Below are 19,084 nucleotides of genomic sequence, written 5' to 3'. Positions count from 1 at the left end.
CAGGAACCACTTTTTGCGGTTCTAGGACTACCGAATGAGGTATGATTCAATACATGTTTCCATTTGAACATTTTAAGTTGACTTCTGGGCCCCCTTCAAGGAGGGCCCTGGGGGTCACCACAACAACACCATGCGATGTGCCCTATGACATTTTTCTGCCTCAATTTTTGTTTTATCTATTTATTCTCAGCCGTTTTTTTTATTTATAAGCACTGGACTTTTTATCTGAAACAGGACCCACTGAAATTTGTCTTTTCCCTTCCAAGTACGAATAAGTAGTATTTCAGACTTAGCATCCATCATTTTCTTTTCTTCATTAGATGTTGTGCACAATTCTGTTTTTATCGCCTGGCAACGTCGATTCCCAATCCTGTGCGCAATCCTGGCCAAATATATTGTCAATCAACCTCTTATCTGGCATTTGCTGATAAAAAAGATAAGTGTGCGCAAGTCTGTAATTCCTGAAAAAAAATCTTTTCGATTAATTTTTACACCCCCTCAAACATATTTATATAGATTTTTACCCCCCCCCAAATATTTCAATGACGCACTTTGCGTCATAGCCCCCCCTTGTGGCACTCCTGATTACTGGTTAAATAGAATTCTTTTACATTTTTTTATATTTATTCAATAAAATATGAAAAAGCTTACTTAAAAGTGATACGTAAACGACTGATCATTACAGAGGTGTGCATTGGTTATGGAAGGGAATCCATTCTAACTTTCAAGGGAGCAAGGAAGAGATTGCTACACGATATTTGGTATGAGAAAAAGGGAAAACAACGAGGAAAGTGAAAGAGCTCTCATTGTATTAATTGCAGCAAAAAAAGAAAATAACAAAAGAAAGAAAATATTCAATCAAAAAAGTATATGATAATGTGTCATATTCTCAAGAAAAACAAATCTTTGAGGGGCACAATGATGTCATCCACCATCACTAAAACATATGGTCGAAGAAGTGACATCACCAAAGAAAAATGATGTCAGGATATCCCGAAAACAGAGCCTGATAATCTATGTAGTTCTACTACCTCGTTATGCAGAGCCACAACTTTTATATCTCCCAATCAACTTGCTATGGGAGTATACAGCCTGCATCATTTTGGTTGTCGGCAGCTAATTGATATCTTTCAAAGTCTTGAAACTTGTGCAAGTTATAGAGTGATTCGACGATATGAATTCTCAAGTATATTATATTGTGCCCCACAACCGTTATTACTTTTTATTCAGTGGGTCTTTCACAACGCTGACGTCAATACGAGAATACTATATGGTCATGCAACTTTCTATTGCATAGGGGTATTAGAATAAGTAGGCCTCCTGAAGAAAGAGCCACAAATTCTAGCGTTCCTCGTCGATGGTTACAATACATCGAACACGTCAAATTCGTATTATTACACATCCAAACGGATAGCACTGGAGATTGAGAATTACATTTGCATGCAATCAAATCAATCCCGCCGTACCTTCAAGCAGCTGGCTATCACTTTTATGTTAAATATGCGCATATGTATGTTCAGCAGATGGAAACTTTGAAGCAGAAAATGAATCCTGAGGAGTACAGTAAATTTACAGAGCAAGGATCTTTTATCATTCGCAGAAAAATAGATATTGGAGTGGGGTTGCATCAGATATGATTATTGAACAAACCTAATGAAATCAGTGAAAGTTTCTGGAGGGGTAACTCAAGGCCGAGAAATAACAGACTCAACATTTGCTACATGGATAGTGTCGTTTCCCATCACCATGAAAGTCACTGAAGCATTAGAAAACTTTCTTCATAAACATTTTTTTGTTTTCAGAACATGTTGAATTTAGACCATCCCGCCAGACATGAGATAATCCGGATCTAAAGAAGCTATCTGACTGGTTATCCCTTCATGATCCCTTTGAAAACTCAGCACCAAAGGGCATACTCATAAACATTGCAAGGGACATTCAGATAAACTCTGATCAAGCAAAGAAGATTGGTGAAGCGTCATTAAACAAGGCGATAGGTGGTTACTTTGGAACTGTAAAACTGGAAAAGAAGGAAAAAGTTATTCCTATATCTGCTACAAACAATACCATCAAAATTCGAGAGTAAACTGTCTTTCAATCCGTTGCTCTTCAATAGAATTGCAGCAGTGATTCATTCGAGAGAGAATCTTCGCGAATATTTCAAATATGAATTTGCACCGATGCTTCCGTCTGTATTTGATGAGATGTCCAATCCACAGTTTCGACTGTGAAACTATTGAGCCATGTGTAAGAACACTGAAAATTTTAGTAGATAGAGGATATCTTCATGCAATGGTTTGGACCAAATCGGACACCTACGATGCGATATGTGAGTATGTTGACTCTACAATGGCGTTTCACTCCATAGCTATACTTCTAAAACTGTACTAAAGAGTATTGAGAGACAGAGGAGGACAATGCCGAAAATATCTGCAATCATCGCCTATCACCAAAACATGGAGGCAAAAACAGGTCAATCTGAGTTTTTACGGAACTCTGAGAATAAGGTACGACTGATTAAGATGCTGAAGTCATTTTTAGTAAGAGTGAGATAACAGTGTACCGAGCAGATGGAGATGCTGATGCTCTAATTTGCAAAACGGCAATAGATTTGAGCTGAAATCATAGTTCTCTTACAGTTGTAGGAACTAACTCAGACTTTCTAGCTATTCTAATCGCTCGTGGATATCCTGGAACATCATTAATTTTTGTAAAGCCGAAAATGGGCATCATTGAAGAAAACTGCTATCACATTGGCGAAATAAAGATACTCTTGGATTACTGAAAGATTGCCTCCTTTTTCTTCATTCGGCCATTGGATATGATGCCACGTCAGCGATCTTCAGAAAAGAAAACAACCTTTAAAGCTACTTCAAAAGGATAGTGTGCTCCGATCTTCTGTTCCCACAGAGTGTTACTGAAATTGGAGAACTTTTCTTGCTACGAATTTATGGAGTTGATAAAGCATCCTCACTAGACTTTCAGAGAAATTGGAAGAAAACTTTCTTCTAATATTCAACTAGAAATTTACCACCAACCATTGCGGCTGCCTTTCATCATTTCCTTCGAGTTTAATCTGCAAGTGCAACAGTGGTTGGGAAACAACATGAATCCAGCTGAATGAGGATAGTGCGTCAAAGAAGAAAGACTCTCTCCCATTCCAACAAGTTTTCCACCAGCTTCTGAAGATGTACTTAATTTGATTGCCTGCCAGTGCAAAATAACTCCTCGCAAATGTAATGTTGAAACCTGTGAATATAAGCGTGCCAACCTTAATTGTTCCAAGTTTTGCTCCTTCTATGAGGGAATTTCTTGCACAAACTCACAACCGGATAAAGAATCTTACTAGGAGGATGACGGTTAATCGTTTTACCTATCATCTTTGAATTTATGTTTTATTTCACGGGATTGTAATCGATATGATGCATGCCATTTTAAGCTATTTCAGAATACTGACATGTTTAGGTTTATTAATATTCATGCATATGCCACACAAATAAAATATTTCGAAGTGAAAATGTGATTTTCATATTTTCTTATATATATAAATTAGGAGTTACATTTTCTACCACCTAGCAAACACCGGGCGAACTAAATATATAAAAGAATATTTTACCAGTAATTAGTGCTTTTCTTTAAAATCACCGCTAATAGCTAGACTCACAACGGAGTAAATATCTCGAAAATTATGATCTGATTTTCATTATCTTTTCTTTAAAATGCAGCATATGAAACACACAATCAATATATGAATATGTTTTCACGATTTTCTAATAGTTTAGGAGTTTAAGCGCAAAATAGTGCAGAACCCCTTTCTGAAATGCCGATATTATCAACTTTGATCAAGAATAACCGTTTGGGAAGTGGTTCTATTTAAATAGGTAATATACCAAATTAACGTACGGTTCCTGCAGAGTAAAATTATGTCTCCCAAATTGAAATATCGTTGTTGGTTTTCCAGTTACAGACTGAAATAGAAAACCAATTGCGTATGGGATGGCGGCCATCTTTGGCCGCAATTTTGAGGATGAAGCTCACATGGGATATTTTGGGACATTTGAGGTTTCATTGTATTTGACACAAAGAGCAAATTCTGAAAATTTCAACTTTTTTAGAATTTTTTTCAGCTCGCCGAACTATTTTTATTGGGCTAATATGTATTACAGCATTCCCATTACATTATATTAAGAACGTAAAGTCAACACAGATTGACGGACTCGATCGATTCAATAACAATGATGCAACTATCCACCTTCCACCACTTCACAAAACAATTGATTCACTAGTAGCTCCTACCCAGTGGCGTATTTACGATTTTGTTTCGGGGGGAGGGCTTTGCTAACTTTCATTGAGGTTTTGCTTGAAAATGTGAAAATTCTACAAGATATTTCATATACTTTACTATAGTAAGTAAGATTTCGAGGGGGGGTGCTTAAGCCCGGAAGCCCCCCTCTAAATACGCCACTGCTCCTACCCTTCGTACTCACTCACTCTGCCATTTTTATGTAGAACAACATCAGATGCGCCATGTCATGTTATTATTTACGCTCATATATTAGTGGCAGCTATGTCAATAACAATGATGCAACTATCCACCTTCCACCACTTCACAAAACAATTGATTCACTAGTAGCTCCTACCCAGTGGCGTATTTACGATTTTGTTTCGGGGGGAGGGCTTTGCTAACTTTCATTGAGGTTTTGCTTGAAAATGTGAAAATTCTACAAGATATTTCATATACTTTACTATAGTAAGTAAGATTTCGAGGGGGGGTGCTTAAGCCCGGAAGCCCCCCTCTAAATACGCCACTGCTCCTACCCTTCGTACTCACTCACTCTGCCATTTTTATGTAGAACAACATCAGATGCGCCATGTCATGTTATTATTTACGCTCATATATTAGTGGCAGCTATGTTAATTCTGGATCTCCTTATATTTCCATAGTGGTTTAATTCTTTGATGTAAATAGATACCAATTTTGCATCATGTCTGAAAGACAGAAATAATCAGGTGCATTTTATAGAAAACACAACCCAAATTAGAATAAGAAAGTACAAAATAGGCGAACATATGAAAGTAATTTTTCTCTGGCTGATAAAAATCAGCCTAGATATGATGACGGTGATGGTGTGAATGAATGAAGCCAGTTGTCAAGAAATTTTGGTAAATACACCTATTGTATTTACCAAATTTTGTAAGTAAAGAACTTCAAAAGGAAAGGATGAATTTACAAATGGCCTTACAAGGTACATTTGCGAAGTGTTCCCTCGGGATTCGTGTGAAAGTGATTCAAATGCAGATTTCTCCGCGCTCCAATGTGTATTGTAGTAATTTTAGTGACCCATACGGATAATTTGCATATTTGTGGGCCTTCATATATCCGGAATTCAATCATACAGTTCTATACGCTCGAACACAAAGTTGCTTTTAGCTTCTTTAAATGCAACTGGACATGAATGTGGGCATATGCAAAACAAATTGGATCAAGTACTGCTTCTTTGACACATGTTACCCATCCCCGGCGGCCATCTTGGATCCGCCATATTGGCAGTGGCGGCGTTACAAGGGAAGCGAGGAGGGGTGACAGCCACCCCAATATTTTTTCTCGCCCCATCTCGCCCCATTTTTCTATGTACAACCGGTGAATAATAATAATAATAATAATAATAATAATAATAATAATAATAATAATAATAATAATAATATGTACAAACGATAATAATAATATTCAAAGCAAAACAAGTGTGGTTGCCTCGCCTCCCCTAAATTTTTCTTGCCTTCCCTCTTGCCCCCTACTATTAGAGCCTAGTGCCGCTATTGCATATTGGATCCAACTTTCGGTTTTTCAAATGGGAATAGGTGCAAGTGATACATCAAATTCATTACAATTTTCTCGGAAATTCATTGGTGTAGAGAGTTTTACCGTAGCTTGTACCGTTTGCAAGGTATTGCATGTTATATTATGTCAGGCACTTCACGAATATGGAACCAAATAGAAAGTTGTGCAGGGCCCCGTGTGTATATGTAATCTTTTACATAATTTATCGTTGACGAAATTTCTCTGAACGTACATACATACAGACACACAGACGTCAGTAAGGAAACGGTAGGCCTTCACCCAAATCTGGTCGTATCTGGATTTACATTAGGCATTTTGACCGTAATACAATACTTCCTTCTTATAACATAGAAGTAATAAGAATCACTTACAGAAATGTAGTACGATTATGACAGCAATGTTGTAAAGAGTTTATTTGTAGACTACCTACAGTATTTTTCCGGTTAGAAATTGTTTTGATTTGTCAACATAAAAACGTAAGCGTAACTGATATTACTCTGCAATGTCTATCCGTGAGGTGCCTGGAGGAATTAAACATCCAATACTCTCCAAACGTTACAAGCTACTGTAAAATTCACTACACCAATGAATTTCCGAGAAAATTGTACATGAATCTGATGTATCAGTTACACCTATTCCCATTTGAAAACCGAAATGGCGGATACAAGATGTCGGTCGGGGTGGGTAACATATGTTAGAGAAGAGATACTTGATCCAATTTATTTTGCATATGCCCACATTCATGTCCAGTTACATTTATAGAAATAAAAAGCAATTTTGTGTTCGAGTCCGGATATATGAAGGCCCATAAATATACAAATTACCCATATGGACCGCTAAAATTAGTACAATACACATTGGGTGCCGAGAACTTTGCGTTTGAATCAATTTTACAGGAATATCGAGGAAACACTTCGCGAATGTAGTACCTTGTTAGACCTGATAGGTAGTGTGAAAAATGCCTCGGAAGAGAACCGTCTAAGCAGCTGCAAGGAAAGTGGCAGAGAAATTAGAGATCATTTCAGGACTCTCAGATGAGACTTACATGTATCAGGCTACGAAAAGTTGAAAACTCCATTTTTCATACGGTGATGATCAAACAGTTGAGGCACAATTAGGAAGGACTTCTTTCAAAATTAACATTTTTATGCAGTTTCAGATACAACTATCAGTTCCATGTCAGAAAGGTTTGAACAAATTCAAAAGTCAGTAATAACTTTAAATTTTTAAATGACATCCTCAGCCTTCAAACGTAGGGGAGAAGTGAACGTGGAAACTGTAGCATCAATTTTCAATGGATTTTGACTCACGAAAACCAGTCTAATATCCACGAAAATAAGGTGCTGAAAGAGCTCTTCCTTTTGTCAGCAATGTTGCCAAGTAAACGATGTCTATTGCTATACAACCTAAATAGTGGCTCACAAGTGCCAGTCCAGAATTTTATAGTACAGCACACATTTTCTAATTCTCACATGACGTAAGGCTGTAGAAAGGAATGCAGTTTATGTTGAAAAATATCACAAAAGCATGTATTAATACAATGTAAAAATAGTAAACATGTAGAATAAATATGAATATACGAGAATGATTCAGAAAGTAATGCCTTCGAGGTGATAGCTTTATTTGTGTTTGACAGGTAGCACCAATACAGGTATCAGTGGAAAGCTTAAATGTCATCTACAATTGGTGGCATCATTTTTCAGCATAGTTCCCATTTCGGGCAACACACGTGCGCCAATGCGAAAGAAGGTTTTTCGTGCCGTCGGTGAATAATTGTGGTGGCTGCTGGCGACACCATTGCCGAACTGCTGCTTCCACCTCCGCGGTACAACTTTAGCGTTAGCCTTTAAGGTGATCCTTAAGTTTGGAGAAGAGCCAAAATTTGCAGAATGCAAAAACCAAGACTATAGGGAGGATGAGACAGAATGTTCGTGAACCACAAGCACTGCAGTATTCCCTGAGTTTTGTGACTTGTGTGCGGACGAGCATTGTCGTGATGCAAAATTGCCTGTTTACCTTTGCAAGTGCCTTGCAATCTGGCCCGCAGTCGCTTTAGGGTGTCAGCGTAACGATCTAAGTTTATTGCCTGACCGTTTCGCAGGGATTCAACCAACCTCTGCGTCACATCTTTAGCGTTGGCCTTTAAGGTGATCCTTACGTCTGGAGAAGAGCCAAAATTTGGAGGGCGCAAGATCCGGACTATAGGGAGGATGAGGCAGAATGTCCGTGAACCTCAAGCACTACAGTGCTTCCTGAATTCTGTGGTTTGTGTGCGGACAAGCATTGTCGTGATGCAAAATTGCCTGTTTATCTTTACAAGTGCGTTGCAATCTGGCCCGCAGTCGCTTTAGGGTGTCAGCGTAGCGATCTAAGTTTATTGCCTGACCGTTTCGCAGGAATTTAACATGCACGACACCATTCCAATCGCAGAAGAGAGTCAACAACACTTTACCAGCAGATTGGACAATTTTGATTTCATTTAGGGGAGGAGAGGACGTGTGGCGGTACTTCATCGACTGACAGTGCTGACGTCAACACAGACATCCCCCTAAACTGCAGTTATGTGGCGATGAATGTTGCCAGGCGCACAATTTTCCGCAGTCAGAAATTCAATGACAGCCCGCTGTTTCAACCAGACGTCGCCACTGGATACTATGGATTGGTCCATTGCTCTGGAACAAGAAGAGATAGGAAGGTGAAACAAATGACATTCTATAGCTAAAACATCAGTGCATTAATGATAAACAGTTAAGAATGTTTGCAATACTATTGGCGTGGGCTTGGAGGCATTACTTTTTGAATGCTCGTCGTAAAAAATTGTGGAACGTTAATTTTGGAATGACCCTCGTAATTATATAAAAATTTATCAACTCTACACTAGTATTTTCAATGAAATCAGTATATTTTGTGAAAAATGATCTTGGTAGATGTTTTACGAATTATTAACATAGACACGTTAATAATTAATATGTATAATTTGTTACTACCCGGTGAAGCTATTTGTCGCTAATGTAACCAAGAAACGTTTGAAATCATGATCAAACATGATGACAGCTATTGTTCCATTCAAGGTATTTATGGTATTTTAATTATGCTTTTGTGTTCTATAGACCCTATAAGAAGTAAAATAAAGATGAGTGTTCAATGTTGCAGCTCATCTGAGACCCCAGCTATTCAACGCCTGACAATTATTTTGGGAGTTCATAACCTCACAGCGCCTACAGAAGTATACAGAAAGACACGATCAGTTATAAATATTGTTCGCCATCACCAATATCAAGGAGCCACGTTTGACATTGCGTTACTGAGACTTAATGAAAGTGTTCGGTACTCAATTGGTGTTAGACCTGTTTGTTTACCCAATACCACAAGTAAGTATGTTTTCAGCAGCCTATAACTTTAAAAGGAAGCATTTGTGCACCCAGGTTGGTCTATACTTTTTGTCTTATCTTGGTGTCAGGAATCACCTCTCAAACGTTGTCGGCGTTGTTTTGAAACACCCTATATTGGCATAGTAGTATTGGACCTCCCAAACTCTGGACCCTTCCCAACAAAAAATACGTGTTCTTACAGTACGTTGTAAGTAACCGCGTTGACGGCAAATTGTTGGTTAGTCAGCACATACTTTAAACTACATTGGACAGGGTGTTTTCCAACTTCAGTTTTGCTATTACTAATCCCCGACAATCAGACTGTGTAGGGCTCATGCTAGAGAATGAGTAAAATAAATAGAAACGATACTTCTTTTATCTAAGGAGTCTGAAAACTGTATTCAAATTGGTCAGTCCATTAAGGCATTACTGACAAAATAACATCCAGGGTATGCATATCCATATTTGTTATTACTGTGTGTAAAACGAGAAATTTACTTGATTTATTTTAAACGATCCACTCAGTGATTCTACTTAGGAATTCATTCAATGAGAGCTTATTTTAAAACAACTATACCTAACCTTACAATAATTATTATTTATCTTTCTAATATGATTAGAGTAGATTAGAGTCCGTTTTAACAGCAACCCTATATCAGACGTGAATCTACAATTTAAAATGAGATCCGATCCACAAATGCTCCCACTGGGAATCAAAACCGGGTCTCCTGCCCCAAAAAGACTCATTCTAACTAGCCACGAGGAAGCTCCCTTTCTGATACGAATATTAACTATTAATATAATCGTTGCAATGAAACGTGAATGAATTGTCCATAGTAAAATCTTTCCACTATAGCTTGCAATAATAAATTATAAGTAAATTATTGCGGTTATGCTCTATCATGTGGTTATGCTTAAAGTTTATTTTAATTGGAGTACATTACGAGAGGTTTTGCATTTTAAACATAACCAACATTTTTATACTTTAATAGTAGAGTTATATAATATTAATTAAATTTGGTAATTTTAGGCATTAATAAAAGATATAAGCTACAAATGTGTGATCGATTTAATGTTTTTGATTAGTTATGTGGTGTTTGTAAATTGGTTTAAGTGTTGAGACATTTTTGGCAGTTAACAGAGTTTTTAAACACACATTTGCGTTTATTAAAGATATTGTTTTACAACAGTTACTTGAAGTTTAATTTTAGTACAAGTGTTTAATATGGTGAGGATTTAGAGAGAAGTATGTTATTTGATGAAACACTTTTTTACAATTTTAATTGATATAAATTAAGATGTTTGGAGTTTAAAGATTTTTTTTTTTAAATTTTTAAGTTACATTAAATTACTTAATGATATAATGTTTGGTAATACATTTTTTATTTTGAAAATATTATGAGGTTATATTTTATTATTTTTGCTGAGGTTGCTACTTAAAGTAACGTAAAACATAGACGTAAAATTATGCTATTGAAAAAGTAACCCAGAAGATTGGGTTTATACAAGTTGGAATTTAGTTTAAACGAAAAAAATTGTTAACTCAAAATTTATATAATGAGGAAGTTTATTATGGAAGTTAAATTGTTGCATAATAAAGTAAATTGTTGCAAATTAAATTGTTGTATAATTCTCTACATAAAATAAATTTGTAGACAAATTACATAATATTTTTTTTAACATTTTATAATAGATTTTTGACTTAAAATTATGTAAAGAATTTTTGTTTTGTTTATTTAAAAAATAAACAAATTTAAAACCAAAGTACAACAGAAATAAAAAGTTTATAACTGGCCGGGTACATTATTATTGTTTTTTAAACATTTTATGAAGTGCATTACTATTTTTAATTCATTTACATTTCTGTACAGCAAAAACATATGAAGGTTTGAATGGAATAATAACAGGTTGGGGTGCAACGGAGCTTAACGTTAATTCTCCAGTATTGCTTGGTGCATATATTCCGATCATCAGCAATTCCATTTGTGGTGGTATTTGGAGAGGTTTAAGTGTAGACATTACTGATAATATGCTATGCGCCGGAAATGGATCACCAGCTACTTGTATTGTAAGTAAACAAAAAGTATTAGCTTATTTATTTATTGTAAGTAAACAAAAAATATTTATTTATTCATTTATTAACATGTATCCATAATCGCCTAACCTTTTGTATACTTACTATTTGCTACAATCAAAGGATTTGTATATAGAAAAGAATCCTCTTGCACATGTGCTCATCTGTACGCAGGCTAATTTAGTTTCTCTTACGGCTACTCCTCGACTCCAACGTATTTCTTTTCATTTTCCTCTATTTCTTCTCAGGCCCGTGCTGGCCCACCGGGACATGTCCCGGTGCGCCCTCCGAAACATCACATTATAAATAAAGGTACGAGTTTTTTGTATAATAAATTTTTACAGTTGCTATTGGTAAAGAACCTGTGATAAGTACACTGCGCCCTTTATATAAGGCTCCCTTACGAAACATCAATGATAAACGGTTTTATTTATTCTTCTGTATGGTACAATGAATACATACTTTTACTGTTGGTAAAGAACCCGTGAAGGATACACTGCGCCCTTTATGTAAGGCGACCTTGCGAAACCACATCAAATATAAACGGTTTTATTTATTCTTCTGTATGGCACAGTTCTGTACAATGAATACATACTTTTACTGTTGATTAAGATTTATTTGAAGTGTACAGTGTGCCCTGCGAAATATCACTTTATATATTAGTGACTTTAGTTGTTCTGTAGCATACCATTTCAGTATAGTAAATTCATATAGTGACTGTTGGTAAAGAACCTGCGAATGGTATAGTTCGCCCTTATAAAAGACGGCCTACGAAATATCATATTACAAATATTTTTAAAAAATTCTTCTGTGTACTAGTTTTGTATTATGCATTCATACAGTTGCCACTGAGGGAGAACAGGTAAAGAGTACAATCACTTTTCAAATTATGTATAAAGCCAGTAAAGCAATTAACATGCAGGTCTATTTGACAAGATAATGTAGGAGGTTTTCGTGCTGCTACTCATTTATTAAAAAAAAAAAAAAAAAAGTTTCAGAAGTTAAGTGTAATCGATATAGCGCAGTTTAAAGAATTCAAGTTTAAGCTCTTTATTTACAAATTTGATTGTTCCTGTGTGTTTTAAAGCAGTGTTCGAACAATCAGTGCCTATTGTATTTCTAAAATATAACTATATTCATTTGTTAGTGTATATATATATATATATATATATATATATATATATATATATATATATATATATATATATATAGCTTCATTTTGTTGGAGGAGCCGCGGTGGCTCAGTGGTAGAGCGTTCACCTCTGCTGCTAGGGTTCAAACCCTGCTCCCGCCAAGTGAACTTTGTGGTGGACAAACACCGTGTGCGTGGGTTTTCTCGGGGTTCTCCCGTTTCCTCACACTTTCTTCATTCCACCATTTCATTCATTACTCATCATCACCGTCTCCTTTAGCTTCACCGGCATAAACGTGGGACGTAAAACTCAAAAATTTAATTTCATTTTTTTCATTTTGTTGGAAGTGAAGAATTTCTCCATGTTATTTAAATGGGCCTTTTTTTTTTTGGACATATAATCTCATGTTTTAGATGCTTAGAATTGGAATATAAACTTGAAATTCGGTATGTTTGTACGTATTCATTGGCACTACTTAAGTAAATTAGTAAAAATAAAAAAAAAATCCAACTTTAGGGTAGTTTTATAGGGAACTGAAAAATCTTTCCCATGTTATTTATATGGAACACCTTTTACACTCCCAAATTATTGAGTACTTCCTGTAGGACTACAATGATTAACTTTGGCATGATTGTAGTTTTTCGGGACAAATCCACAGGAAAATAGCCAAAGGTGAATACTTTTAACTTACTAGATAATACTTAATAGATAGTTTTTTTTGGGGGGGTAACTTAAATTCACTTCACTCACTCACTCACTCACTCACACACACACACACACACACACACACACACACACACACACACACACACACACACACACACACACACACACACACACACACACACACACACATATATATATATATATATATATATATATATATATATATATATATATATATATATATATATATATATATATATACAACAAAAATTACAAGTTTCAGTGGATTGGGCCCCTCCTAGCCACCCTCTAGCTATGAATCTATTTTCAGCCTACCCATTTCAAAACTTCACGCTACGTTACTGCCAAATTAACTTCCTGCCATTATGTTCCCTGCCATTCTGTCCTAAATTCATCTGCTCTGTTGTTGGCACAAAATCCACCCTCCCCTCCCCCCAAAGAGAAGCTGCTGGACCAGGAGGTGAACTCTTCTCCGCAATAATGCATAGGAAAGCACCGTATTTTCAATGATGAATAATGAACTACTTACAGAAGATCCACGTTCCTACAATAAATAAATAAATAAATAAATAAAATAAAATAAAATAAAAAAACTACAGAAAAAATTAAATGAAATCTTTGAGTTTTACGTCCCACGATTATGCCGATTAGGCTAAAGGAGACGGTGATGGTGAGTAATGAATGAAATGGTGGAATGAAGGAAGTGGGAGGAAACGGGAAAAAAACTACAGAAAGGACTATTCAGAATTCCATACGCTATTGAAATCAGTAACTCCGAGAATTCAGCAGCGAGATACGAACATGGAGATGATTGTATCAGCTGAAAAAAGGCCTGTAGATACTTGCATCCACAAGATTGTAGAAATGAAAATCAAATGACTTGTCCAAATATGTAAATGAGGGCAGTCACCAGACGCGGCAAGCTAAAATAAAGAAGCAGGGGCGTCATTTAGAGGGGCAGGGAGGGGCATTTGCCTCCCCTGAGTTTGAGATGTATATAGATTTTATCAATAGAATAGTAGAAATCAGAGAAAATGCGAAATTTTACTTATATCAAGGGGTCTTGCCCCCCCCCCAAGCAAAATCTGAAATGACGCTCCTGTAAAGAAGAAAGAGCAATTTTCTAGTATAGGTACTGACTGTATCCGCTCAGCTCACTACCCACAAAAAATGCTCACATAGCCTATAAAGCAAACTTATACCGCGCCGAGATCCCCCTCTCATGCACTATACCCGGACTTTTTGTTTTGTGCCAGCATTATAGAACTGTTCCCTAAAATTGTACGAAGGCCACACAACACTGATGACAATTAACTCTCATTATTTCTATTTTTGGTGCTGGATTACTTTTGACGCACCACATCTGAATTTTATGTTTACAAGTGTAGGATTACTAGTGTAAAATGATTACAAGTGCCTTACGACGGATAAAATAAGTGAGTTCATATGAAAGATGTCTATATAGAAACTATTTTCCACTGAATTTCTGTACAGTGTACAGAAGTTGTATTTTGTTTACAAGTATGAAACCATGACAAATGCTATTGAAATTCGTATCATTGCCAAAACTCACTCGTTTTCACTACCCTCGCTTAAACAGATACCCACCTTCGCTGACGCGCCTGCTCGCTTCAGACTCACCCTCTTATTACACTCGGTTCCTCCAGCTTCGCCCAGCTATGACTCGGTTAGATGTCATTCGTGCTTTTTAGTGGCGACCAAGCGCAGGTTGTTTTGTGGTTTTGGGCTGTAATTTTTATGCATGCATCCGGACGCTGGATTTGTACACAAATCGTAAAAGAATTATAATTTTTCAACAATTGCTTATGATGCCCCCTTGGATTTTAACTATGCCATGTGGATATTGTCATGTCTCCCAGCACAAATCATTTAGAAAACAATAAGGAAATTAGTAAAGGAATTCTAATTTTTGAACAATTATTTCGAGGAGTGCGCCAAAAGTAAACCTGCACGCTTTTTTTAACATGTTACTTTTTTTGGTATACAAATTGCACAATAATCACCTATTTTTATTCTTTTAAAAGATGTAATTACATTTGTTCACAGCTGTAGTGTTCGGGCGGATACCTTCACTGCATACCTCCTCTAAGGTCTATATTCTTGCATTTTTTAAATAATAGAAATCATGCTACAAAAAATCATACTTTTCGTATGACTATTAATACTATTTGTGCTTCTCTTGTCCAGGCAGCATTGTTTTGAAATTACAGCAAGAAATAAAGTTGAATGTCGTCAGGCACTATTCTTTTCTGATTGGTAGTTGTATGCAAGTCCAGATGAAAATAGAAACTGCTCCTATTTCTTCCAAGTCAGGATCCAAATAAGGACAGCAGAAAATTTCAACCTGGACTGAGGGCACGTTACTTCTCACACGATCGTTAAGGTTGTGAGTTTTAGATCGTGAATCGCACGCTTACTTCAGTCTCGTCTGAGACAGGCTTTTAGAACGTTCCCTTAACCCGACTTCCAGCATAAAATTAATTGGGAAGGCACATCAGGATTCTTGAACTCATATTTTAGGTACAGTGCTTCCTCATTCCTAATGCCAAGCTTGTGATAGGTCCCGTGTGCCAATAAAAATTCGCTTTCCATCACTGTCCGGCTTATGACTTTGGAAGAATATACTTTCCACGTCCCGTGTGCCAATAAAATTCGCTTTCCAAAGTTACAAACTTTGGAAGAATATATTTTCCACCTCATGTGCATTAGATATTGTCCCTTGGCTTGCTATCTCTGTGTTTGACATTTATTTCAGTACTTGTATGTTCATATAACATAATATTCCATTTAGATAATAGTATCGGACTGTCAGTACAATTGAGGGCGAAAATCCGAGACATATTAAAGGGAAATTGCTGTTCTATTGTCACTTTTAGCCAAATTAGAATCTAATTTTATTTCTATCTTATTAATTAGTGTGCAAAGTTGGGAAGTCAAAATAACTTGATCTCAATTTCAACGCCTCCAGTTTGAGTGGAAAAAATATTGCGCATGGCAATAGTCATAATCTTTTTGAGCAAGGTAGTGTATCAGAGTGTCAATTGCATTTTGTTACATGAATACTACTGTATTTCATTAATCGTGTCTTTCTAGTCAAATTGCTCTTGCGTATTCATATGATAACTTCCTTTGTATGTGTATGTGTCTAGTGAAAAATAAGTGTATACGTGTGGTAACAGATCCACAACTATCAATATTTACCTACTTCCAATCATTTCTAAACATCATTTATGTCTTATTAACATTCCTGAGGTTTATAGGTATGTAAAGCCTGTTTAATTTTGCAGGGAGACAGCGGAGGCCCAATGGTATTAGAAGATGAAGGACTTTATCGAATTATTGGAATAACAAGTTTTGGAGCTCCTCCAAATTGTGGAAACCCACTTTTCCCAGATGTATGGACAAGAGTCACATCGTATCTTGAATGGATTTCTCTTGTCTTAGCCGACAACAAAACATTATTGACAAATGTTAAATAGTACTTTAAAAAACTGGTTTGCATTAATACATATACACGCATATATATAAGTTATGTTCCATCTTGTATTTGACTGATGAAGTATTACATATCCATTTATATTCATCTTGCTTAGTAATATTCTTCAATTGTTGTACAAATAATTTGTAATTGTATTAAGTCGTCACAACAATAATTCTACAATTCTACTTCATTTCTAATTTATATTATAGGAAATCCCGTAAAGATCAAAGATATCTTAGTTATTTTTTTTAAGTTATAACAGAACTCATGTTATTTCTTTTAGGAATATTCATAATGCTTGTATTTTGTTATTCGTTAATTATGGGAAATTTGACTTCAACATCAGTTCAATGCAACAGAAAAAAGCAAATTCAAGCTATTTTCATAATATGCATCAGGACATTATGATAAATCAGACTTATTGTAAATGTAAAATAAATATTTTTAATACTTGAAATACGCGTCAGGCCGTCGGTTACACTCGTTTATAACTTAAGTGCCGAAATGACGCCCTTTCAAGTGGCTTTTGAACGAGGACAATAAAAAGAAATAACTGAGATCCAGCAAATAGCGAGGTTGAAGAACCACAGGAATGCTTTGTTTCTGCCAAACATTCATTGATGGAGACTGCCGTATGACCCTTCTCCCGATCATATTCTCTGTTAAAATTTAATGGAGGGTAAACACGTTCAAAGGGCCTGTGACACATCCATAAGGTGTCTGGGCCACAACTACCGATTTTGATGGAACTTGGCAGACTAATAGGACACCTTGCGAAACTAATGTAACTAGCAGGAATTTGTCGAAAAAGCTGTAGTTTCTGAGATACAGTAGATTCATTAAAGATGACATTTGTCGTGATATCTCGGGAACGGCTCCACCAATATCAAGCGAACTTTGCAAGCCATAGTAGATACATGATAGCTCTAAAACAAAATTAAACGAATTGTGCAAATAACTGCGCAAATAATTGTGCGCATGCGCATATCTCGAAAACGTGAAGATTGCGATATATTTTTCTCTTGCTTAGTTTGAACTACATAACGAGTATAACATAACGCAAGAAAAAAAAAAAAAAAAAACTAGACTCAAAGGTAAGCGTTTTCAAGCAACTGAAGTGAGAAGATGTTTAGGGTGGTCTGACCCCGGATACTCCATCTAGTTACGGCACTCTGTCTGGCTTCTCAGTCACACATCTCAATTACACTTATGTAAAAGTCATATTGTTAATGTTCATAGTCGCCATATTCGGGTGTTAGTGATATCAAGTACTGTAAGTCATCAATGTTGCACAACAGTAACACAATATTAAGAGAGCGTAAGGATAAACTATCAGGCCTATGGTAGCGGTCTATTGGAACACATCAGTGTGATGCAGGCATCCATGCTTCAAAGAAACTTGCCAAAATCATAAGCCATTTGGTTACCTATATATAGTTAGTGTGGCCATGGGACTAGACCTTTGGGATTGTCTCATCTAGTCGCGTCAAAGAGTATCGTCGCAAAAAAGTATAGGCTGGTTCCAATTAGGAATGGGCAAAACCGTTTTTTTTTTAAATATAAAAACCGGTTTCTAGAAAACAGAAAACCGACATTTCGGTTTTCTGCAAAAAACAGTCCGGTTTTTCATCAGGTTCGTTATCTCCAAAACCGGTTCGATTTTTCCAAAAACCGGTTCGGTTTTTCACCAAACCTTATAGTCTATGTGAAACTTTTTGGAAAACAAAAATATTTTTGTGGAAACGGAATCGATTTCCGGAAAACAACGGAACACTATTCTGGTCAGAAATAGAACCTGTTTTGAAAAGATCGGAACCGGGTTACAAGAAAATCGAAACCGGATCCGGTGAAAGACCGAACCTGCTTTGGAGAAAACGGATAATCGGTTTCAGTGAAAAGCGTACCGATTTCGGTGAAAATTTGGTTATTTGAAACTTTGGAAAACCCGGTTTCGGTTTTCCTAAAAATCGAAAAATATTTTTTTGTGCCTACCACTAGTTCCAATAGATCGCGACTATAGGCCTCATAGTTTATCCTTACGCTCTCTTAATACTGTGTTACTGTTGAGCAACATTGATGACTTACAGTACTTGATATCACTAACACCCGAATATGGCGACTATTAACGTTAACTATATGACTTCTACACAGGTGTAATTGAAATGTATGACTGAGAAGCCAGGCAGAGTGGCGTAACTAGAGGGGTATCTGGGGGCAGACCACCCCAAACATCTTCTCACCTCAGTTGCTTGAAAACGCTCACCTTTGAGTCTGGTTGTTTCTTGCATTATGTTATACTTGTTATGTAGTTCAAACTAAGCAAGAGAAAAATATACCGCAGTCTTCACGTTTTCGAGATATGCGCATGCGCACAATTATTTGCGCAGTTATTTGCACAATTCGTTTAATTTTGTTTTAGAGCTATCATGTATCTACTATGGCCTGCAAAGTTTGCTTGATATCGGTGAAGCCGTTCCC

General features: G+C 36.3%; 1 protein-coding gene across 3 annotated transcripts in view; it reads left to right on the top strand.

The window, feature by feature from the left end:
• Positions 1-16,821, top strand: part of LOC145666736 (uncharacterized) — a 101,166-nt gene extending 84,345 nt beyond the window's left edge. For all 3 annotated transcript variants that reach the window (XM_081734272.1, XM_081734271.1, XM_081734270.1), the window contains 3 exons: positions 8,993-9,210; positions 11,082-11,278; positions 16,413-16,821. In XM_081734272.1, coding sequence (XP_081590398.1) covers positions 8,993-9,210; positions 11,082-11,278; positions 16,413-16,604 — 607 coding nt within the window. In that variant the 3' untranslated portion in view covers positions 16,605-16,821. The remainder of the gene's footprint in view (positions 1-8,992; positions 9,211-11,081; positions 11,279-16,412) is intronic.
• Positions 16,822-19,084: the final 2,263 nt, after the last annotated feature.

The sequence above is a fragment of the Thermobia domestica genome, chromosome 12 (assembly GCF_964235325.1).
Source record: "Thermobia domestica chromosome 12, izTheDome1.hap1.1, whole genome shotgun sequence".
In the NCBI taxonomy this organism is placed as follows: Eukaryota; Metazoa; Arthropoda; class Insecta; order Zygentoma; family Lepismatidae; genus Thermobia; species Thermobia domestica.
Note: the sequence above shows the minus strand (reverse complement) of the source record. Positions and strands in the feature narration are given on the sequence as shown.